This window comes from Lampris incognitus, chromosome 16, assembly GCF_029633865.1.
Source record: "Lampris incognitus isolate fLamInc1 chromosome 16, fLamInc1.hap2, whole genome shotgun sequence".
NCBI classification, from domain to species: Eukaryota; Metazoa; Chordata; class Actinopteri; order Lampriformes; family Lampridae; genus Lampris; species Lampris incognitus.
The window spans coordinates 40,136,071-40,161,020 of NC_079226.1; the positions used below are offsets into that span (position 1 = coordinate 40,136,071).

Sequence of the window (24,950 nt, forward strand, 5' to 3'; positions counted from 1 at the left end):
AGAGTGACGGGCGTGCAGCAGGCTGACCAGCATAGAACAGCATAGGACTGCCCCCGTTACATTGGTGCCGTGACCCTCCTGGATCCTGAGAGCGACATCAGTTGCTCGCCGCGGGAGGCTGCTGTCGTCATCAAGCCCCAGACGTTCTCAGGTATTTCTATAGACTGTACACTCATGTTACAGTGGACTGGAGTTGAGCTGTGTGGACACTGGACAGTCATAGCTGTGGTTACCATGGATTGGGCTTGTGAACAGGACATTTGTATATATTGAAGGAAGAAAAACACACGAAAAAAAAAAGGAAAAAAGTTAATGTTGATGTGATTGAAGGACTCGTGTGAATAATCTATTGATGTAAACTACTAGATATGTGCATATGTGATTAATCTATTGGTGAATTTGTTGATTGCATGTGATTGTTTCAATCTCTTAGTGCTTTCTAGATTCAATTATTTAAATGAATTGAGCTTTTCACTTTTTTATTTTATTTTTTATTTTATCTGAGTGTTAGAGGTAGGAACATGGCAGAGGGTGGTTCGTACGTAGGTGGGGGTAACATTGCTGATCAGGATCTTTTGGATCGCCAGTGTGCTATGGAGAGGGGGTACCAGTTAGATGTGGGTGGGGGTTTACGGCTAGGTGTAGGTAGGAGTTTCGGGCAGCTCTTAGAGGGCGGGGAACCAGACACCAGAGCACCAGGACCTAGAGACCCGACCACATTTGGCACTCCTCAGTTCACCTCCACACGCTACATAGAACGGGCCAGGCCAGGTATCAGCGAAGGGGCTGTGCTAGGTAACAGCGAGCAGCCAGTGGGTGAGTTAGCCACGCTCATTACTCAGTTAGCAGAGAAGATAGGAGAGTCAATCACTGCTAAGCTGCAGGAAACACAAATGCTTAGAAACACACACACAGACAGTGCTAAGTCTGCTGAACAGCGTTCGGAGACAGTGCCTAGTGTTAGAGTAGTAATGCAGACAGACGCTAGGGAGCCTCCTATTTTCAGGGGCGATAGCTCTGATAAGTTTACAGTTCATGAGTGGGAGAGCCTTATGACTTTGTATTTGAGGAAGCGAGCCATTCCAGTTAGTGAGCAGTCACATGAGATTCTAGCTAAGCTTATGGGGAATTCAGGGGGTGTGGTGAGGATAAAGCTGCGCAACACATCTGTCGACCACATAGCGAACCCCCACATTATTTTTGATGTACTGAAGCAACACTTTAGTGACCTCACATACTCGAGCATGCCCCTGGCGGACTTTTACAGTACGCTGCCCAAGCCAGGTGAGGATGCTATGGAGTATTGGATTAGGCTTAATAAGACAGTGGAGGTGGCTGACGAATGCTTGAAGTGGCAGGGCCATAGTATTGAAGAGCCAAGCCACGAGGTAAGCATAATGTTTATCAAACACTGTCCAGATCAGTCTCTTGCCAATGTTTTTAAGTTCAAGTCCGCAGGGAAATGGTGTGCTAGCGAGATCCAAGAGAGGCTTGATGAGCACATGCTGGAGAGGAAGTCCCGTGTTGCTGCAGTTGGACAACGTGAAGCAGGCGCGGTAGAGCCTAGGTTCCATTCACAGGTTCATGTCCCTGTAGTCGACATGGCTCCCGACTTGAACACGACCGTGCCGGTGGTGCCATCTCCCGTCCCCGCTCATGCGTCATCTCCTACACCATTTTGTGCAAGGTGTCCTACACCGTCTCCTGCACCTGTCTCTGGCGGTGATGACTATATGAGGAGTTTGGTGAGCTTGCTAGACCGTTTGGTCACAATGCAGACTCAGGTTCCAGTTAGCGCTGCAGTCCGGACACCGACGCAGACTCAACCGCCAGCTAGCGCCGCAGGGCAGGTGCCAGACGCACCGCAGCGGTTGTGCAGGGTTTGTAAGTCTCCGGATCACTCCACATTTTCCCACTGCAGCCGGGAGAACCGATGTATAAACTGTTTGTCTCCTGGTCATTGGAAGAGGGACTGTCCTCACCCTCAGCCGCCCAACCAGCTCCGTTCTCAGCCTGGTGGAAGAGCTGGTCATCAGTCTCGTCCGTTAAACTACTAAACCCACACCTAGAGAGGGATGGTGTGGGTAATGTACATGTATCCCTCACTGATGTCTCCGACCTGGCTCACTTGTATGAAGACAAGTGTGCCAAAGCACCTCAGGGTTCGCGTATGGTCATTCAGGCGACACAGAGGATTCAGGCTTTCAGTGACTTGTTCTATGCTCCTGTTCTTGTCAACCAGAGTGTGCAGCTTAATGGCATGTTGAATACTGGCTCTATGTCATGCAGTATCAGTGAAAATGCAGTAGAGAAGCTCCGCTCTGGGGGTGTTTTACCTGAGAAGCAGCAGCCTGAAGAGAACATTGTCTTGATTGGCTTCGGTGGTCTGGAGACTAGGCCTGATGGTTTTTATGACCTCAACATGCAGCTTTATGGTGTTTCCTTTGTCATACCCACTCTGGTCGTGCCCAGTCAGCATGATGATCTGATAGTCGGCACAAACGTCATTAAACATGTGGCCCATGTACTCAAGAGTGGTACTGAGTACTGGGACATCGCGTCCAGACAGGAACATCCGTCTAGTCCTGACGTTGAACAGTTCTTGTCCATGTTCACGAATGTAGAGCGCTGGAGGGGTGGTGCTGTTCCTGAGAAGATAGGTACTGTTAAGCTCGCCCAGGCCGTGACACTCTTACCGAGGCACGAGCACTTAGTCTGGGGCAGACTTCCTGCTAAGGTGCCTATGTCAGCTGGAAGCACTGTTGTTGTGGAGCCGACAGACTCCAAGGCCATGCCACGCGGTGTCCTCGTAGGTCGACTTGTCACACCACTCTGGGGTGATAGATGGGTACCCATGACTGTTGTCAATCCATCTGACAAAGCCATCACGCTGAAAAGGAACTGCAAGTTGGCTGATGTGTTTCCATGCTTGGCGATTGAGGACTTTAATGTTTTCCAGGGACTGCAATCAGTTGCAGGGAGGCATGAGTCCAACGCCACAGGTAGTGCCTGTCCCCCTGTCCAGCCGGCTAGGAGTTTTCAGAGCTCGGACTCAGTGACATTGACCTCAGCTCCTGTCAGGTTAGTGAGGCATGCAAGTCCCAGCTCACTCAGCTGCTCACCGAGTACCATGACATCTTCTCCAGGGACTCTCTGGACTGTGGCGAGGTCACAGGATACACACATCGCATCCATCTGGTGGATGAGCGCCCCTTTCGCTTGCCCTACAGGAGGGTTCCCCCAGCCCACTATCAGAAGTTGAGACAGGTTCTCACTGATATGGAGGAGAAAGGGATTATCCGGAAGTCCTCGAGCGCATATGCTTCACCGCTGGTTATGGTATGGAAGAAGGATGGCGGGCTTCGGATCTGCACTGATTTCAGATGGCTGAATGCTCGGACCTTGAAAGACACTCATCCCTTGCCACACCAGTCGGACTGTCTTGCCGCGCTGGGTGGTAACTGCCTCTTTAGTACGATGGACCTCACCTCTGGCTTCTTCAACATCCCAATGCATGAAGATGACAAGAAGTACACTGCTTTCACGACTCCCCTTGGGCTGCATGAATACAATCGCATGCCACAGGGCCTTTGTAATAGCCCTGCAGCCTTCATGAGAATGACGATTGGGATCTTTGGGGATCTGAACTTCACGAAGCTTTTGTGCTATCTTGATGATCTTCTTGTCTTCGCGCCGTCAGAGGTTGAGGCTCTGTCGAGGCTCCGCACTGTGTTTCAGAGGTTGAGGGAGAACAACTTGAAACTGGCTCCAAAAAAGTGTCATCTGCTGCAGAAGCAGGTGCGGTTTTTGGGCCACGTGGTTGATGGCGGAGGTGTGTCTGTCGATCCCTCCAAAGTAGAGGTAATCTCCAACATGACAGTGCAGGATCTCATGGAAGGTGATGGGTGCACGCCTTCTGTTCGTAGGATCAAATCTTTCCTTGGTATGGTATTTTACTACCAGCATTTCCTCCCGAACTGCTCCTCCGTGGCTAAGCCCCTGTTCGCCCTTACAGCTGGACAAAAGAGGAGGGGGAGGTCAGCTAAGGATAAGAAGCCCTATGGCAGTTTCCGTAAGCTTACCTCCGCAGACTGGACGGCGGAATGTGGGGAAGCATTTGATCTGTTGAAGACGATGTTACTGGAGTGTGTGGTGCTTGCCCATCCAGACTTTGAGGTGCCTTTCATTTTGTCGGTCGATGCGTCTTTGGACGGACTCGGCGCGGTGCTGTCTCAAGTGCCCCGAGGAGAGTCCAAGGCCAGACCTGTTGGTATTGCGAGCAAGTCCCTCAGTGCCTCACAGCGGAAGTATCCAGCTCATAGACTGGAGTTCATGGCGCTGAAGTGGAGTGTTTGTGAAAAGTTCAGCCACTGGCTGAAGGGTCAAAGCTTCACCGTTCGGACAGATAATAATCCGCTGACTTATCTCCTAACGAAGCCGAAGCTTGACGCGTGTGAGATCAGCTGGGTGTCTAAGTTTTCGTCTTACACCTTCGATCTCAAACACCTGCCAGGGAAGAAAAACGTGGTGGCGGATGCGTTGAGTCGCGACCCTTTTTCCAAGCCCGTCAAGTCAGAGGCTACTTAGGGAGCCCTACCCGGCCCTTGTTCAGGAAGCCGATGGGGTTGAGGGGGACTCTGTGCAGGATGTTTTCAGACTCAGCTGCCAGTCCCAAACAGTGAGTAGTGCGCGATCTGGGTTTGCTTGTGATGCAGCTGAGGTCAAGGCTGTTTGTCAAGCCAAATGTGACTGGCCTGATGCATCAGTATTCACAGCACTCAGTTTGGTCCAGCACGTTCAGCATCTGTCGGGTGGTCAGGATACACTGCCAATGTTATCCACCGAGGAGCTCAGGTTGAGTCAGGAGCAGGACCCCTGCATCTCCAAGGTGTTGCCCTTTGTTGCTGTTCGGAAGCGGCCGTCGAGACATGAGAGGCATGGTGCTGACCAGAAGGTCCTCAGGCTGTTGAAACAGTGGGAGAAGTTGGAAGTCAATGATGGTGTCTTGTACAGGGTGACAAAGGACCCAGTGTCCAAGCAGAGGAGGTCTCAGTATGTTTTACCTCTGAGTCTAAAAGACAAGGCACTGTCTGGCATCCACGATCACGCTGGTCATCAGGGCCAGGACCGTACTCTCTCTCTTGCAAGGCAGCGTTTTTATTGGCCTGACATGGAGAGGGATATCAGAGCATATGTCAGATGCTGTCGGAGATGTGTGGTTGGGAAGACCCCAGAGCCAGCTGCTTGCGCGCCCCTGGAGAGCATTAAAACCTCCGCACCGATGCAGCTTGCGTGTATGGATTTCTGGTCCGCTGAGGACAGTAAGCAGCGGTCAGTCGATGTCCTAGTGGTTACTGACCACTTCACTAAGCTTGCTCACGCGTTCCCCTGCGCCGATCAGACAGCGAAGCAGGTCGCCAAGAAACTCTGGGATCATGTATTCTGTGTTTACGGGTTTCCGGAGAGAATACATTCTGACCAGGGCACAAACTTTGAGAGCAACCTGATTGCAGAGCTTCTCAGGTTGGTGGGTGTAGCGAAGTCCCACACGACGGCCTACCATCCTATGGGTAATGGCGGGACAGAGCGGTTTAATCGCACGATGGGGAATATGCTCCGTTCCCTTCCGCTTCAGCAGAAGCAACAGTGGCCTCAGCAGATCCATTCTCTCACGCTCGCGTACAATGCCACTGTTCACGAGACCACGGGTTATGCGCCTTTCTTCCTGATGTATGGGCGTGTCCCAAGACTGCCGGTGGATGTTATGTTCAGGCAGGTTTTGCATGACCCTCACGTTGTTGACTATGACTCTTATGCTCAGTCTCTGCTTTCCTGTCGAAGGAGTGCAATGGAGATCGCTCAGAAGCACTCCACGGCTGAGCAGCAGCATCAGGCACGACAGTACAACAGACACGCCAAGGGCACTGTCCTGTCTGTCGGGGATTGTGTTTTGGTTGCGAACCAGAGTGAGCGAGGGAAGAGAAAGTTGGCTGACAAATGGGAGAACGGAGTGTACACGGTTGTCGGTGTCAACCCCAATATCCACGTCTACAAGATTCAGGATGCAGAGGGGCACACCAGGGTGGTGCACAGGAACCATTTGTTGGAGGTCAACTTCTTGCCCCTTCCTGAGTTAGATCAGGGTGAGGAGTCCAGTACAACCAGTCAGTTGCTTGACTGCGCAGAGTCCGATGTGGAGGACAGTGCAGATGGCCTGACGGTCTCAGGGGATGCAGTGGGGCTAGCAGTCTCATCACTTGGAGACTCGCCTAGATCTGAGTGGGCAGAAGCGGAAGAGTTCATTCCGTCTAGTCTGGTAGTCAGTCCTGTGGGGGCCACTGCTCAGTCTCCACCCAACACACACGCACCACACAACACACATGCACCACACAAAGAGGCATCACACTCACTCGATGTAGGTGTTATATCTCACACTGATTCGCACACAGGGGCACCACCCTCACTCGATACAGATGTTGCAGCTCGCGCTGTCTCACGCACACAAGTAGAGAGCGATGGTCGGGTTAGGACACGCACAGGGAGGGTGGTGAGGTCAGTGAACAGGTTAATAGAATCTATGGCTCAGATGCCATTTCTACGAAGTGTGAGGGTTTGAACTTCGATGGAGGTTGGAGTCATTCAAACTAGTTTAATGTGAGTTATTAGGTGTCTATCAGACAGGGTTGTTTTGGGCCAAGTGCATGGTGTGGCGTATCAGGCGTCACATTGATCTAAGGGAATTCTGAGACTTGATCAACCTCATTATTTTCCGGACCTCGTAACCGAGGTAGCTCCTAAGTTGACTGGAGGACTAGGTCCTTCTTTTCACTTGTGCCAGTAGTCAGTGATGGGCTTTTCCTTTCCTCTTTCTCTTTTTATCCTGCTGTCAAGATGTTGGTGAATTTCAGGAGGGGTGAATGTAACCAGGTTAAAATTAATGTTTTTATTTTATTTTGTTTGAGTATGAAATATCACCAAATCCTGTCTGTGTGCTGTTATTTGTGTTTACTACATTTTATTTTATGTCATTATTTATTTTTATGTATGTTTTATAACGACCGTCATATACTTGTACTGTCGCTTTAAGAGAGAGGTCTTGTGGGTACACGGAAGTGGGAACGCGGGAGAGGCCGTCTTTGTTTTGTGGCGGGAGTCTCAAGCAGCGATCGAGCCGAGCCACGCGTGTTCCTACCGTAGCACAGGTTTGCTGGTTGAGGAGAACGTAACCTTGAGTATCCCTGTAAGAAGATACTGCAAGCTGTGGGATAAAATACTTGTTTATCCTTTCTTACATCGGAGTCCCGTGGACGGTTTCTCCTTCTAACGCACACGAGTGAAGTCCGGGCAGTGGTTGAGCTTCGACCCCCACGTCCATAAGAAACACCGCTCCAGCTGGAGGACTGGACGTTTGTCGAAGGGTTTGAAACCAAAATAAATGGCAAGGTGGGCCAAATAGAGTCCTGTGTGTCCCCGCTCCTTCCTTGATCATGATGATGATGATGATGATGAGAGACTGAGGGCCCCCCACAACACCTGGGGCCCCACCCAACTAGAACACAACGCAGAGCTAATGATGAGAGTGACGGGCGTGCAGCAGGCTGACCAGCATAGAACAGCATAGGACTGCCCCCGTTACACGAGCAACGTGGCGTGATCAGCTGCAGCACCCCCTGTTGGCGAACGGTGTACAGTCCTGGCTGCAGAGCCCCCGCTTCACACCTTCACTTCGCCATTGCTTTTGCTCACATTTCTCGCCGGAGTTGAAAAGTTAATAAAGTCTTGCAATGTTTCTTTCACCACAAACATAACAAGACACAAATATCTCATATTTTGGTTCGTTGAATCGCTGCTTCTTCTGCAGTCTTCCCGGGGATTCAATGAGTGGGAATACGAACAGCGCCACTCTGCCATTGCAAACACAAACGGATTACACAAACGGTCGAGCCCTGCTGTGACGTAGATGAGTGACGTCTGAACGGAGAAAGAAAAGTGAGGGGGGGAAATGCGACTACTCTATACTGTAACGTGCATGGATAAGAAGCCACGCTGGCCGCTGGCTGGCTGGCGGGTCTGACCCTTTAGTCGAGCGGTTAGCGATGCCTCCTGCGGTGCGGGCGATACGGGTTCGCTTCCCGGCCGCGGCAGTTCCTGTGGTTGCGTTGTCCCCCGAATTCGCTACACTATCAAGCAAGAACCTATGCGTACTGTTAACGTTACTGTAGCTCGATAACCTCTACCTGGGCCGATCCACTTGGGGAGGGGCCACTTTACACCAACACCATTCAATATAGTTGACAAGCGGGGAGCCCCCCCCCCCTACGAAAGTGGGCCGGCCCATTCTATATAGTGGGCCGGTGTGATCGGCCAGTGTGAACCGGGCTACACTGTGTGTGTCTTGACCCCTGCCGAACCCCTGAGAGTGACTCAACGAACCCCTGGGGTTCGATCGAACCCAGCTTAAGAACCACTGCCCTAGAGGCTTTTAAATCTTTGTTAAAGGCCCACGTCTTCTCGCTGGCACTCAATTCAAGTTGAGCTTGACACCGTGATTCTATTGTAGAAATATACTTTCACTCTTATGTTTTACTGCTCACATTTTAATTTCTTTATTTTATGTTTTCTTTACATATATTCTTATCTTTATATGTGTGACTTATTTTATATTGTATTTTAAACTTGTGCAGCACTTTGGTTCGACTGTGGTTGTGTTAAATGTGCTTTATAAATAAACTTGACTTGACTTGTTTCTAGCAAGATCCATCAGTGGAGACCAGACTCTAGTCGGCAGCCCTCCCCGGCTGGGAAGAGGGGGCGGAAGAGCAATTGGGGCGATTTGGAAGAGGGGGGGCCAAGTCCAATTCGGAGAAAAAGGGGGGAAAATGGAAAAAAAGAAAAGGAGAGACCAGACCCACCTGTACCCAGCTGTGTGTCCATGAAGAGTGACCGGTCTATGTTTCTACCTATTAATTTCAAGGATGGACCCCACTCTACTGAACAGAGGTCAGAATTGAACAGCTGATATGAACAGATGGTTTGGTTGTTATAAGACTCTACTGAACAGACAGAGGTAGTAACAAGTCATGACACATGGAATTGGTCTGAACCTTCTGCTGGTTCAGTTTCTTCTCTCAGAACATCTCATCTAATAACCACATCAGTATTTACAGTGGTGTTCACCTTGTGTTTCTACCTGCATCCATCACTACACAACACCTGCAACCTCGTTTGTGTGTGTGTGTGTGTGTGTGTGTGTCTAGAGACCTAACATGTCATGTGTTCTCCACAGAGACCACCAGGAGAGGTCAGAGGTTCTCAGTGGTCAGTCTGTCCAGGAGCATCAAACAGACCTGGACTCCATATTTATGGTGTGTAAATGTACATCAACAGCTTTTACTTCACCTACAGATGAAATGAAAAACAGCCATTGTGGTCATGATGGTCTTCATGCTCCACTGTTCACACCAGTGGTTTTTAATCAGTGACAGATGGGCTTGATGTTTTGTTCCATGACTTTAACATGAAAGTTTCATTCATATACTGACTCATTTCCAGCTGCTTGAGGAGAACCTTGTCACTTTTGTGAAGAAGGAGCTGAAGAGGTTCCAGAAGGTTCTGAGTTCAGATTCCCCAGAGTGCTTAGAGAGACAGAGGGAAGAGGAAGAGGAGCAGAGGAGGAGCACCAGGGAGGCACTTCTGAAGATCACACTGCACTTCCTGAGGAGTATGAAGCAGGAGGAGCTGGCTGCCTCTCTGGAGAGCAGTAAGAGACTCTTTATTCCAAAGCCTCAACACCATGTACAGGGTCAATAGAGGCAAAGTGGGGGGTGGAACTATTTTCAAACCCTGCCGCAAATGTAGATTTATGAAAGGAGGTTCAGACAGTTTCCATTTGGATGGTAAATAAAATAAATCTAATGGATAATCTGGTTAAACCGTTGATGGTTGTTATGGGTGTAAAATGCTGATGACATTGGTTCACATCAGAACAATAATACCAGAGAGAACCTCTTTAAGACATCACCACTGTCCCCATAATCCCAGTGAAGAGCTCCTAACTAATACATGGTTACTACAAGAGATGTGATAATAGCAACCATCAAAATATTATTACAGTAGAAATGAAGCAGGTTGTTTGTGGGAATGCACTTGGATAAATCTACCCTTTATATAAATTAATTACATGTCTTCATTGTTTGTCTTAAATCAGACCTGCTTGTCCATCCACCACTGATAAGGTGAAGTAATACTATGGCAGTGTTGTAGTCGAGTCACTAAACCTCGAGTCCGAGTCGAGTCTCGAGTCCCCAGTGTTCGAGTCCAAGTCCAAGTCCGAGTCACCAAAGAAAAGTCGAGTCGAGTCGGAGTCGAGTCCCCATTACCTGAGTCCGAGTCGAGTCCCTATTACCCTAGTCCGAGTCCGAGTCATCAAGGTTGAGTCTGAGTCGAGTTCCAAGATGGCTCCGTTGATCCACTCGGGCACAGTCAAAGATCTGACATACAAATAAAAAAGGTCTACATTAAACAAAAATGACACAGCTGTCACCATTTCAAAGGGAGTTTATTTACTTTGGGACACGATAGCCAAACAAATGCACACCCACACACTCGCACACATGCACGCGCAAGCATGCGCGCACACACACATTTTTAGAACAGTCTGAATTTCTTTGGCATTCTGAACACTGGATGTGCTTCAAAACACATTGATAGCTGTGAATAGCATGATATTAGCAAATGGTGGAAACAGTATACAGAAGTAAGTTCCACAGCATACAATACATTCATAAAAACTAGTCAAAAGACATTGTCTCTCAGGAATAGTTAGGAACAAAAGGCTGGTGGCACTAGTTTTAAGCATACACGTTGCATTTCAAAAACATAAGATCTGACAGCATGGAACTACTCAACCTTGCACGGTGAGGCCTCATCAAAATGCCTCCATGACTAAATACCCTTTCAATGGGTGCACTGGAGGTAGGGATAGAGAATACCTGTGTGGCAATCTGATAGAGGGTAGGGAATTTGGATTTGTTTTGCTGCCAAAACCAGAGGCACGGGACTGAGTCAGAGTCCTGCTCAGTGATCAAGTTGAGGTATGCAGTCAACTGAGCCTGGCCAGACGGCTTCTTCTTGGTGGAGGAGGGAGTCCTCCTATAGTGAGGGAACATTCTCAACTGCTTCTCAGGAGGAGACTCTGAAAGTTCACCTTCCCCTGGTCCTGTTGCTTCTGCTGCATCTGCAGTTGATACCGCTTGCTTGACACCCTCTGCCTTTATATACTCTGAAATGAGAGGGGGCATGGGGGACTCATTACAAATATGTTATTGACTAGGCCTACATGACAAATGACACGCCTATGTGCTTTATTGTAACACCTTCAATGATATAAACATCACAACAATCAAATAGTTAATCACTTAACTAACATTAATCAAAACATTTCTCACCTTTGATCTCAGTCTTCAGCACATCTTTGATGTCACTGTCCAGCTGCACATCATGTTCTAGCCACTGGAAGCCAAATGCTGGGTCCAACACAGATGCTATGAAGTAGGCATTGGTGAAAGGAAATTTGGTAGGGCCTCTTCCTTCAGCTGGCTCACATCCTGGTATCTTGACTGCACTGAAAACCTCTGCAAACCTTGTTTTCAAGGAGCTCTCCAGAGCTCTCACCAGAGGCCCACAGTATCTGGCTTTTCCTCTTATTTCCTGCAGGTGACAGCGCAGAGTGAGGACACAGGGCACAATCACACTGACGGTGACAGTAGTCTCACCCTGACTTAGGTTGGTTGCCTCTAAGAACGGATCAAGAACTTCGATCAGTTCTTTAAGCTGAGCATACTCTGGCGGGGATAAGATAAGGCTTTTGTGCCCCACTGATTCCAACACACTGGACAGCTTTTGCATGTCTAAATGCACATAAGCCTTCACCTGCTTCAGAGTGGAATTCCATCGTGTGGCATTCGCTGTTGGAATTGTTGCATCACCAGAACACGCTTCAAAGCCGTCTTTAAACGAGGTGCCACTGTGGAGGAGGTTGGCTGCACGGGATAGCTTTGCTAGGGTGCTTGACAGCCCACTGGTGTCTTTCAGACCATCTTTTATGACCAACTGCAGTGAATGTGTGAAGCATGATAGTCTCTGCATCTTACAGTTCTCAGCCAAAGTGTCATTGGCTGTCTGTTGATCTTCTGGCATCAGGTCTTGCCATATTTCATCATCCTCCTCAAATGTGCTGGGATCATGAGCTTCAGCATCACAAGGATCCTCTAGGGGAAAGCTGGCCTGGAAAGCTTTTCTCATGTTGGATGCATTGTCAGTTATGACAAAGTTGATCTTGTCCTTAATCAGGTATTCTTCAGCACAGCATTCAAACATCATTGCAATCTTCTCTCCTGAGTGTTTCCCTTGCACTCTTTTGCAGGAAAGAAGATATGACTGAAGGCTGAGTTCCTGTTTTTTTTTATCCATTGCCACTGTGTGTGCTGTCACTCCAAGGAATGACCGCATATTTCGATCACTCCAAATGTCTGTGGTAACAGCAACACTCGATGCTTCTGCCAGCTGGCTCTTTATCTGTTCTTTCTTGACTTCCACCATTCCTGGAATGGTCACAGAGGAAATTATAGATCTTGCTATGGGCCGGTACTGAGGGTCCAGGACATGCAGCAAGTGCTTGAAGTCCTCGTTGTCAACGATGGAGAGTGGCAAGCAGCACTTAATGATTAGATCTTTTACAAGGGCATCACTTATTGCCTTCTGACGTGGATGTTTGAGGTCGTACATCCTTTGCTGTCCATCATTTAAAAATGATGTGATAGTCTTCTGACCTGAAGCAGCTGGCATCACATCTGAAGCAGTGGAGGCACGGTATTCTTGGAACCTAGGGGAAGATAGGATACACACTTTAGCTTGCTGATGCCAAACTGTTTCAAGTAATCTTTCTCACAGCAAAAAATGTGTAACGTTATAGCTATAACAATATGCAATACAAATGTTACACATTATACACATAGTTGTTTGAACCATAACCAGTTAAGTTACATATTTAGTTATCTATATAACTAACATTACCATATTAGTAGATTAACTAATGTAAGCTAGCTGGATAAATGAAAAGTATGAGAAAAGATACATAATTTATGAGACTAACAGGACAGGGATTAATTAGCAAAACCCAGTCATGTAATTATTGATTTAAGTATGATACATGCTACCTAGCTGAGCTTTAACTCTCTATCCTCCGTGAGTCTGTATGTTTATTCTGTATGGGTCAGGGAGGGTGTGATTTTGTTAGAAGACAGAGCCAGTTCATAGTACTGTTCAAAAGCTACGTCGCGCGTGTCTATTTTTAGAATTTGGCACACCCAATGCTGCATATATGCAAAGAAAAATATCCCCATATTTACAGTAGCCTATGCGGTGTCACCAATCACCATACGGTTCGCTAGTTTCCGGTACATCGGGGGGGGGGGGGGGGAATGCCGCATCCGTCAAATCTCGTACCGTCTCCAGCTCTCAAGAAAACCAGTGGCGGCATCCACATTAGCTTTCTTCAATTAGTCAATGGCGAGTAATAGCCTACAATTATTCTTATTTGCATTGTAAAGTTGTGCACATTTTATCAACATTATTTGTGGATGCATATAGGCTAGACTTCTTCCTTCTCCGCACGTGGAGGATATTCATGGCGGAGACCTGCCATGTGCGGATTTGTTATTGCTAGTTAAGATTAATGCTAACACGGTAGTTCAGAGTGGTGTGTTTTTTCTGTTAAGTGTATGCTACTTGGTAATTAGCTAAATGATAAATAAGAAAAATCAGTTTTAATCTCCCTATAACATGAAGACGCTGCGTGTTACTTACCAACTCATCATTAGTGAGATGGATGGCACGCTCGTACCGAAAGCGAACCGTACTGTGACTTTTCTGTGCAATGCTGCATTAGCATGCTAACAGTAACGTTACTTAACTTACCTATACAATCTCACTTGGTTCTAGTGACGTGATATACCCGCCGCCACACCACCCAACCCAACGGTTCTAGTGACGTGATATACCCGCCACACCACCCAACCCAACGGTTCTAGTGACGTGATATACCCGCCACACCACCCAACCCAACGGTTCTAGTGACGTGATATACCCGCCGCCACACCACCCAACCCAACGGTTCTAGTGACGTGATATACCCGCCACACCACCCAACCCAACGGTTCTAGTGACGTGATATACCCGCCACACCACCCAACCCAACGGTTCTAGTGACGTGATATACCCGCCGCCACACCACCCAACCCAACGGTTCTAGTGACGTGATATACCTGCCGCCACACCACCCAACCCAACGGTTCTAGTGACGTGATATACCCGCCACACCACCCAACCCAACGGTTCTAGTGACGTGATATACCCGCCGCCACACCACCCAACCCAACGGTTCTAGTGACGTGATATACCCGCCACACCACCCAACCCAACGGTTCTAGTGACATGATATACCCGCCACACCACCCAACCCAACGGTTCTAGTGGCATGATATACCCGCCACACGACCTAACCCAACATCTTGGACCAGTGGCTGAGTTACTTCAGAGGCTATTGTTACCGTTAGCTAGCTAGATAGCTAGCTAGCTGACGGTAACTGATCACCAACCATATCATCAACTGACTGCATATCACTTACTTTTCTGGGTGCATCCTTGACAGATGTCTGTTGAAGTTTGAGGTTGTCCCGGTCTTCTCCTCAATAGTTCGTTTACATATCGAACATCTAGCAGTGATCTTGCTGGAATTTGTTGTAAAATCTGTGTAAGCAAAGAGCACAATTCGGGGGGTCTCTTTAGGCATCTTGGCGCTACTGAACATGACGGTATGCACGCCACGTGAATCCGCATGCAGGTGGAACACACGTGTCTGCCCTTACGCGAAATTGAATAATGTTACAGTATTAATATAGCTATCAATATATTTTAATAGGGCCTATTATTTAAAAAAAATCTAACAAAAACAGTCTTTATCAATTAAAAAGTCAGAGTCCGGGTCTCCAACTTCCGAGTCCGAATGCAGTAAATTCGCGAGTCCAAGTCCAAGTCCGAGTCATCAGTGCTCAAGTCCAAGTCGAGTCACGAGTCATGAAAATCAGGACTCGAGTCGGACTCGAGTCCGAGTCCTGGAGTCGAGTACTACAACACTGTACTATGGAGCTTGGTAAAGTTTCTGTTTCTCACATTACAGTAACATCCATTCACTGATTCCCTGCTTTATTTGTTTATTCAGAAATTCTTGTTCCCATGTGCCGGAGTAACCTCAAAGCAGCTCTGAAGGAGAAGTTTCAGTGTTTGTTTGAGGGCGTCGCTAAACCAGGAGAGTCAACACTTCTGAATCAGATCTACACAGAGCTCTACATCACAAAGGGAGGCAGTGGAGAGGCCAATAATGAACATGAGGTCAGGCAGATTGAAACAGCATCCAGGAAACCAGCGAGACCAGAAACAACGATCAAATGTGAAGACATCTTTAAACCCTTACCTGGACAAGATAAACCAATCAGAACATTGATGACAAAGGGAGTGGCTGGCATCGGGAAAACAGTCTTAACACAGAAGTTCACTCTGGACTGGGCTGAAGACAAAACCAACCACAATATACACTTCACATTTCCATTCACGTTCAGAGAGCTGAACGTGCTGAAAGATAAAAAGTTCAGCTTGGTGGGACTTCTTCATCACTTCTTTATCGAAACCAAGAAAGCAGGAATCTGCAGCTTTGACGAGTTCCAAGTTGTGTTCATCTTTGACGGTCTGGATGAGTGTCGACTTCCTCTGGACTTCCAGAACAATGAGATCTGGACTGATGTCACAAAGTCCACCTCAGTGGATGTGCTGCTGACAAACCTCATCAAGGGGAAACTGCTTCCATCTGCTCGCCTCTGGATAACCACACGGCCTGCAGCAGCCAATCAGATCCCTTCTGAGTGGGTTGACATGGTGACAGAGGTGAGAGGGTTCACTGATCCACAGAAGGAGGAGTACTTCAGGAAGAGATTCAGAGATGAGGAGCAAGCCAGAAGAATCATCTCACACGTCAAGACATCACGAAGCCTCCACATCATGTGTCACATCCCAGTCTTCTGTTGGATCACTGCTACAGTTCTGGATCACGTGTTGAGAACAGATGAGAGAGGAGAGATGCCCAAGACCCTGACTGAGATGTACATCCACTTCCTGGTGGTTCAGTCCATCCAGGGGAATGTGAAGTATCATGGGAGATCGGAAACAGAGCCACACTGGAATACAGACAGCAGGAAGATGATTGAATGTCTGGGGAAACTGGCCTTTGAACAGCTGGAGAAAGGCAACCTGATCTTCTATGAAGCAGACCTGACAGAGTGTGGCATTGATATCAAAGCAGCCTCAGTGTACTCAGGAGTGTTCACACAGATCTTTATAGAGGAGTGTGGGCTCTACCAGGACAAGGTCTTCTGCTTTGTCCATCTGAGCATTCAGGAGTTTCTGGCTGCTCTTTATGTCTTTCTCTCATTCATCAAAACTGGAGTCAATCTGCTGTCAGCAACACAGTCAACCTCCTGTAGGTCTAAACCACTTGGAGATAAACGTAAAAAACCAGACCTTTACCAGACAGCAGTGGACAAGGCCTTAGAGAGTCCAAACGGACATCTGGACTTGTTCCTGCGCTTCCTCCTGGGCCTCTCACTGGAATCCAATCAGAATCTCCTACGAGGCCTGCTGGGAAAGACAGGAAGTATGTCAAAGGCCAATCAGAAAACAGTCCTGTACATCCAGGAGAAGATCAGTGATGATCTCTCTCCAGAGAGAAGCATCAATCTGTTCCACTGTCTGAATGAACTGAATGACCATTCTCTAGTGGAGGAGATCCAACGGTACCTGACATCAGGAAGACTCCCCAAACGCCGACTCTCTCCTGCACAGTGGTCAGCTCTGGTCTTCATCTTATTGTCTTCAGAAAAGGAGCTGGAGGTGTTTGACCTGAAGAAATACTCTGCTTCAGAGGAGGGTCTTCTGAGGCTGCTGCCAGTGGTCAAAGCCTCCAGTACAGCTCTGTAAGTGTATAGATTATATTTTTCCATTGGTGAGAAAATATTGTTTCATTACACTGATGATTGATAGTGTTACTGGGGTTACAGGTTCTAAAATCAAAAGTATTAAAGACATTAAAATGATAGAATAATTACAACTATCAAAACAGTCGTAATAGTTTTAAGTAGCAGTAATCATACAAGAATCAGGTAGTACTGGAATTAGCAGCAGTAGTAAAAGCAGTAATAGTAGTAGTAGCAGAAGTACTACTCTAGTAGTAGCAATAGTATTAGTAGTCACAGTAGCAGTAGCAGTACAAATTGTATTATAACAAGCAACCATCGCAGTTATAATAGGACTAGTAGTAAAATTAGTAGCAGTAATAGTACTCTCGTAGTAGTATTTTGATATTTCTGTGTTTAAATGAGTACTATAATAAAGTGTTATTATCCAAACTGTTTCGTGATGAAAACGAGTAGTAAAATAAATATTAGTGGCATTAGAGTATGATAGAGTGATGTTTGTGTGTGCGTGTGTGTGTGTGTGTGTGTGTGTCTCCATTCAGGTTGAGTTCCTGTAATCTGTCAGAGAGGAGCTGTGAAGTTGTGTCCTCAGTCCTCAGCTCCTCCTCCTCTAGTGTGAGAGAGCTGGACCTGAGTAACAATGATCTGCAGGATTCAGGAGTCAAGCTGCTCTCTGCTGGACTGGGGAGTCCACAATGTAGACTGGAAACTCTCAGGTCAGTCTTCCTAAACCTCTTCAACACAGGACCACTTCAGTCCTCATTTACATCCACTTTAATGGCAGTCAGTACATCCTAACCTGGGTGGTGTTTTCTCTGATTGGAGGAATTACAAACCAGTTGTAGTAACAAGCTCTGCTTCTACTTCCTACTTCCTGTCAACCGCTTCCCATGAGCACATCCACCAGCAAAGAGGTCCTGTCAATGCATCACACATCAATATAGTTTTGTTTTCAGAGAAAAAAGTGCTCCATATTCAGCACCCTTCTCCCAATATACCCAGCAACTCTCCTCCACACATGTCCAAACCATGTCAATCTTGCCTCTCTTGCTTTGTCTCCAAACCGTCCAACTTGAGCTATCCCTCTAATATACTCATTCCTTATCCTGTCCTTCTTCGTCACTCCCAGTGAAAATCTTATGATCTTCAACTATGCCTCCTCCAGCTCCACCTCCTCCTGTCTTTTCATCAGTGCCACTGTGTCCAAACCATATAACATAGCTGGTCTCACTACCATCTTGTAAACCTTCCCTTTAACTCTTGCTGGTACCCTTCTGTCACACATCACTCCTGACACTCTTCTCCACCCACTCCACCCTACCTGCACTCTCTTCTCCACCTCTCTTCTGCACTCCCTGTTACTTGGACAGTTGACCCCAAGTATTTAAACTCATACGCCTTCGACACCTCTACTCCTTGCGTCCTCACCATTCCACTGTCCTCTCTCTCATTCACGCATAGGTATTCCGTCTTGTTCCTACTGACTTTCGCTGTTCCTCTCTCCAGTGCATACCTCCACCTCTCCAGGCTCTCCTCCACCTGCACCCTACTCTCGCTACAGATCACAATGTCATCCGCAAACATCATAGTCCACAGAGACTCCTGCCTGATCTCGTCCGTCAATCTGTCCATCACCATTGCAAACAAGAAAGGGCTCAGAGCTGATCCTTGATGTAAACCCACCTCCACCTTGAACCCATCTGTCATTCTAACCGCACACCTCACCATTGTCACACCTCCCTCATACATATCCTGCACCACTCCTACATATTTCTCTGCAACTCCCAACTTCCTCATACAATACCACACCTCCTCTCTCGGCACCCTGTCGTATGCTTTCTCTAAATCCACAAAGACACAATGTACCTCCTTCTGGCCTTTTCTATACTTCTCCATCAACATTCTCAAAGCAAACATCACATCTGTGGTGCTCTTTCCTGACATGAAACCATACTGCTGCTTGCTGATCATCACCTCTTCTCTTAACCTAGCTTCTATTACTCTTTCCCATGTCTTCATGCTGTGGCTGATCAACTTTATACCTCTGTAGTTGTTACAGTTCTGCACATCACCCTTGTTCTTGAAAATCAGTACCAGTATGCTTCTTCTCCACTCCTCGGGCATCCTCTCACTTTCCAAGATTGTGTTAAACAATCTAGTTAAAAACCCCACTGCCATCTCTCCTAAACATCTCCATGCCTCCACAGACAGGTATGTCAGCTGGACCAGCTGCCTTTCCACTCTTCATCCTCTTCATAGCTGCCCTCACTTCCTCCTTGCTAATCCACTGCACTTCCTGATTCACTACCCCCACATCATCCAACTTCTCTCTCTCTTTTTCTTCATTCATCAGCCCCTCAAAGTACTCCTTCCACCTTCTCAACACACTCTCCTCACTTGTCAGCACATTTCCATCTCTATCCTTGATCACCCTAACCTGCTGCACATCCTTCCCAGCTCGGTCTCTCTGTCTAGCCAATCAGTACAAGTCCTGAAAAAATACTGCACTGGTTAAGATTATATTGTAGTATATCAAACACAACTTAAATACACACGTATGAACACATGAATGTGAGGTGGTAACCCTGTGTACAGGTTCATATTTTAGTGGTTTTAAATGTGGAGGTGGAGGCCACAGGTTCGGGGGTAAAGAGCGACTTCATCTTCCTCTTACAGACATACTGTAGAAGTGGAGGAGGCATCACTTCCTCTGGCAGTGTGTTCACACACACAACTCTACTATGACAACACAAAAGGATGCGTTGACCTCTGCAGCTCTCCGAGCACACAATGTGTCCTCATCCCTTTGCCCCCCTAAGAACAAAACATGACAGTGTGTTAATGACATCATCTATATGATGTGTAGTCATCACATGGTCTATAAAGCTAAGGGGTTCTTGTTCACTGCTGGGTTTGATACCTCTCTGTGGTGCTTCATGACTGTGTGTGTTGGCGCCATTAACATCAGAATGTCCCTCAAAGCTGCAGATGGTCAGTACCCTCAGCCACATGTGCTCACATCACAGCTGTAAAGCATAAACTGTCATTTACATAGACTATCTGCTGTCAGAGAGGTTTGCTTGGAGCTGCCAGCAGAAGGGCCAGAACACGCACCTTTCTGGACCATCGCCATGTTAGACCACCCCTCATTATTAGAGATGGACAACTGTTTCAATGGAGGATCTTCTGGCAGAGATGGACGCCCTCCTGTCCTTTTTAGTTGACTTTGTTGTTGCTATTTTTATTGAGTTTGCTGCAAATCATATAAGTTGTTAAGTGTTGTGCAGTAGCACACATTCACACCAATGAAAGAATAAGTACAGGGACTACTGACCACTTTGGATCATGTTTTATATTTATGTCCAACATCTCTTCATACAACTAGGGTTGCAGCTGCTGTAAAGAATAACAATGAACAGTTTGCACACCATCATGTGCCCTAGTCTGATCATGTGACCTGAGTTGACACAGGAAGTTGTTGACCTCCGTGGTGGTACCAGTTAACTATGACTGGGTTGGTTTGCCAGCGGCCAAACCGACAGGTACCCCTGGCTCTGCTGAATGACACAAGCTAAGCAGGTGTGGGTTTGAGTAGTACTTGGATGGGAGACCTCCCGGGAAAACTGTGTTGCTGCTGGATTTGGTGTTGGTGGGCCAGTAGGGAGCAGTCTTCCCTCTGGTCATGATAAAAAATTACAAAAAAGGCAATTTAAAAAAAAAGCTGCTGCTCCTTCGCTGTCTAGACTGTCTTCCTGGATATAATGAAAAGTCCTGGAGTCTGATGTGTACTAGTGATCGATACAGTGCCCGTCATAATGGTAGAGTAACAAAGATAAGTATCTCCTCCTCCTCCTCTGACAGAGTAGGAGTGTATCTGGACCGGTCTGCTGGAACTCTGTCCTTCTACAGGGTCTCCTCTGACACACTGACACACCTCCACACCTTCACCTCCACATTCACTGAACCTCTCCATGTTGGGTTTTGGGTGGTGTCACATGGCTCCTCAGTGTGTGTGTGTGTGTGTGTGTGTGTGTGTGTGTGTGTGTTAGAGGAGGTAGAGACGCCTCCTGTGTCCTGGAGGAACACTCACACTCCTGCCCAAACACACCTGCTGACATGATAGATCACTCTGTACACTTGCTTGCTTTAGGTTGTCCGTCGTGTCCGATGATGACAATCCTGCCTCTGTCACTTGTGAGTCTTCTTATGGCTGTAAAGCCCTATCCGCGATCCACAATGTCTGCCACAGACAGAACAGGTGAAATCACTGACTGGGGGTGTAGGTGTGGTACTGGCTTCATGTCTCTTCAAACGTCTTCTGGTCCGTCGATCACCGCGGTCCTTCTCGAGGTTTTGCACCCCTTGTTGACAGAGCTGCCGCCAGATGGAGCGTTGGGCGGCAGTGTCTTCCAGCTGGCTCGGGTTCAGGCCGCACTTCTTTATGATGGTCTTCAGCTGGTCTTTGTACCGTTTTTCTGGCCCCCTGCCAAGCGGTGGCCAAGATGTAGCTGGCCATACAGCACTTTACGCGGTAAGCGCTCCTTTGGCATCCTGATGACGTGACCGAGCCATCGAAGTTGGTGCTGGGTGACGGTAGCCTCCATGCTGATGCAGTTGGTCTTGCCGAGTATTTCAGTATGGGGCACTCGGTCACGCCAGGTTATCCTCAGGATGCATTGTAGGCATCTGATGTGGAAGGCCTCAAGCATCCTGAGGTGGTGGCTGTACAGGGTCCACGCCTCACAGCTGTAGAGGAGAGTCGTGATGACAACTGCCAAGTAGACAGATATTTTGGTGTGGAGGTTGAGGTCTTTGTTTTGAAAGACCCTTCTCCTAAGTCTGCCAAAAGAGGATGACGCTTGTTTAATCCGGTTTTGCATCTCCCTGTCGATGCTGCAGTCGTCAGAGAGAAAGCTGCCCAGGTATTTGAAGGATTCCACTGTTGCAAGTGGTTTGTCGGAGATGTTGAAGGTTGGTGAATGAGATGGAGGAGTAGATGCCCACTGGCATACTACTTCAGTCTTTGTCACATTTATAGAGAGCCCCAGCCTACCATACGCCCTTGCAGCAGCTGCAAGGGTAGCTTGTAGTGCCTCGGGTGTGTGGGCCACAACTGCACAGTCATCTGCGTACTGTAACTCAATGATGTGCTCCGACGTCATTTTTGTGACCGCTTGGAGCCTACGGATGTTAAATAGGTTTCCATCTAGTCTGAAGTCCACAGTAACCCCACTGTCCTTCCTGATTTCCTTGTGGAGCAGCAATGTCACACACAGGAGGAAGATGTTAAAAAGAACTGGAGCAAGGATGCCCCCCTGACGTACCCCGGTGCACACCCTGAAGGGCTCAGATTCCTGGCCTCCAATGGTCACACGTGCCATCATCCCCACGTGAAATCTTTGAAGGATGTTGACAAACTTTCGTGGACAGCCAAACTTCAGGAGGATGTTCCATAGGATGTCCCTGTTGACTGTGTCGAAAGCCTTTGACAGGTCGATGAAGGCTATGAAGAGGTTCTGATGTTGCTCCCTGCACTTCTCTTGGAGTTGCCGTGCTGTGAACACCATGTCCACAGTACTCCTATTCCTCCTAAACCCACACTGTGACTCAGGCAACAGCTCCTCTGAGATGTGTTTTACCAGCCTGTGTAACATGAGTTTGGCCAGGACTTTTCCAGCAACAGCCAGTAGTGAAATGCCACGGCTGTTGCCACAGAGGGACTTGTCTCCTTTGCCTTTATATATGGAGATGATGTTAGCATCCCTCCACTGCTGAGGGACAGTTTCGTTCTTCCATACGTGTGAGATGAACAGGAAAAGTGCACGGGTGCAGAGGTAGCCTCCCTGTTTAAAAATCTCTGCAGGGATACTGTCAGGGCCAGGGGTCTTGTTATTTTTCAGCGACCTAACTGCACAATGAACCTCTTCAAAGGTTGGTGGAAGGTCAAGGTCTTGGATGGTGGGGCGGACAGGTAGTTCATCCAAGATCGAGGGATCTGTTGGGGAGGGCTGGTTCAAAAGAGTCTTAAAATGTTCTGCCCATCTTTTTGTGATGAATTTCTGGTCCTTTATGAGGGTGGTACCATCATCAGACTTCAGGGGGGAGACAGAGCAGTTTCTTGGGCCGTAGATGGTTTTCACTGCATCATAAAAGTTGTGCATATCATTTCTATCGGCATGGGATTGTATTTCATTTGCCTTCGATATCCACCACTCATTCTGCAGGGCACGCAATTTTGACTGCACCTCTCTCCTGGATGCTTGCCATTGTTGCCGGAGTGTAGCTGATGTGGGATTGTTGAGGACAGCACTGTGTGCTTTATGCATGCCTTTGAGTATGGAAGTTATTGTGCCTGTGTTGTCATTGAACCAGTCCTGGTGTTTTCTGCTCTTGTAACCGATGGATTGGGATGCTGCCTTGTAGAGTCTGGAGCTCACGGAAGACCATTTCCTGTCAATGGAATCATCCGTGCTCAAGAGAAGCTCAATGTCTTCCAGGTTTTCAGCCAGAGAGAGGCGGAGATTGTTCTGGACCTCAGCCTTTTCTAGCTGAGTACAGTCAAGCCTCTTCTTTCCTGACCTTTGGAGACGAACAGCAGGGCGTACCTCCACCTGGAGCCTGGTCATGATGAGCCGGTGATCTGTCCAGCACTCAGCACCTCTCATTGCACGAAGTAAGACGTCTTTTGTATCAGCACGTCTCACAATGATGTAGTCCAATAGGTGCCAATGTTTGGAGCGTGGGTGCATCCAGGATGTTTTGTGCTTGTTTTTTAATTGGAAGAGGGTGTTTGTGATGGTCAAGCCATGCTCAGCACAGAGGCTTAGGAGGCGCAGTCCATTTGCATTGACTTTCCCAATGCCATGCCCACCAATGACACCACTCCACACCTTGTTGTCTTTCCCCACTCTGGCATTGAAATCGCCCAGCAAAAAGATCTTGTCCTCCTTGGGTATATGACGGAGAGCCTCATCTAGTGACTGATAGAAGCGGTCCTTTACGTCATCCTCTGATGGCAGTGTTGGTGCATAGGCACCTAGGAGGGTGGCATAACGTTTCTTGGCCAGAGAGATCCTGAGCGACATGAGCCTTTCACTTATGCCAATCGGTGTTTCAGTGAGTCTTGGTAGGAGGCTGTTTTTTATTGCAAATCCCACACCATGCTGATGTTGTCCTCCTGCAGGGTATCCCTTCCAGAAGAAGGTGTAGGTGTCCTCCTTCAGGGAGCCTTCATCCAGGAACCTGGTTTCACTGAGTGCAGCAATGTCAATATTGTAGCGATTGAGTTCCGCTGCAATTAGTGCAGTCCTTCGCTGAGGTCTTTCGGCATTAACGTCCAGCAGAGTTCTTATGTTCCATGTTGCCAGTTTAAAGGGAATTATTTTCTTTTTTTTATTTCGACCGCAGAGTGGAATGTCCCGATAGGTGCGGTAGCCTATCCAGGATGTTTTGAGTGGGCAATGTTTAGGCCACTTTTTCTAGGCCCCTCCCCAGTTGGGGTGAGCAGTGTGGCTCCTAAATAGGGCTGCTCAGGCACACAGGGGTCTGCCGAGAGCAGCTGCCACTCAAGCCCAGCTGCTGGCGACCATGAATAGCCCTGTGCCGCTGGCGTGCAGGGGTCTGATTAGGAGCTTCCAGTGCATTCATACCTGCTCCCGTCACCAGACACCCCATCGCCGCCAGACTTTGATCCATATTCCGGTTGCTGGTCTCACCGAGGCAGAGGTGGATACCTGCGCAAAGAGATTATTTACAGTGCCGCTGGGGGTGCGCATGTCCCAGCAGCACTTCTTCACTGTGAGAGGGTGGGATCTGGTGGCAAGGGGGGCCCAAGACGACCAGCACTCTTCCACAGCTGCAGGAGGC

The 24,950-nt window shown here is 48.0% G+C and overlaps 1 protein-coding gene across 1 annotated transcript in view; it reads left to right on the plus strand.

Moving 5' to 3' along the window:
• The window catches only part of LOC130126095 (NLR family CARD domain-containing protein 3-like), a 40,450-nt gene that overhangs the window by 6,752 nt on the left and 8,748 nt on the right, over positions 1-24,950 (plus strand). Inside the window, exons 3-6 of the mRNA XM_056295458.1 lie at positions 9,287-9,365; positions 9,553-9,760; positions 15,281-17,084; positions 17,627-17,800. Of these exons, the coding sequence (XP_056151433.1) occupies positions 9,287-9,365; positions 9,553-9,760; positions 15,281-17,084; positions 17,627-17,800 (2,265 nt within the window). The remainder of the gene's footprint in view (positions 1-9,286; positions 9,366-9,552; positions 9,761-15,280; positions 17,085-17,626; positions 17,801-24,950) is intronic.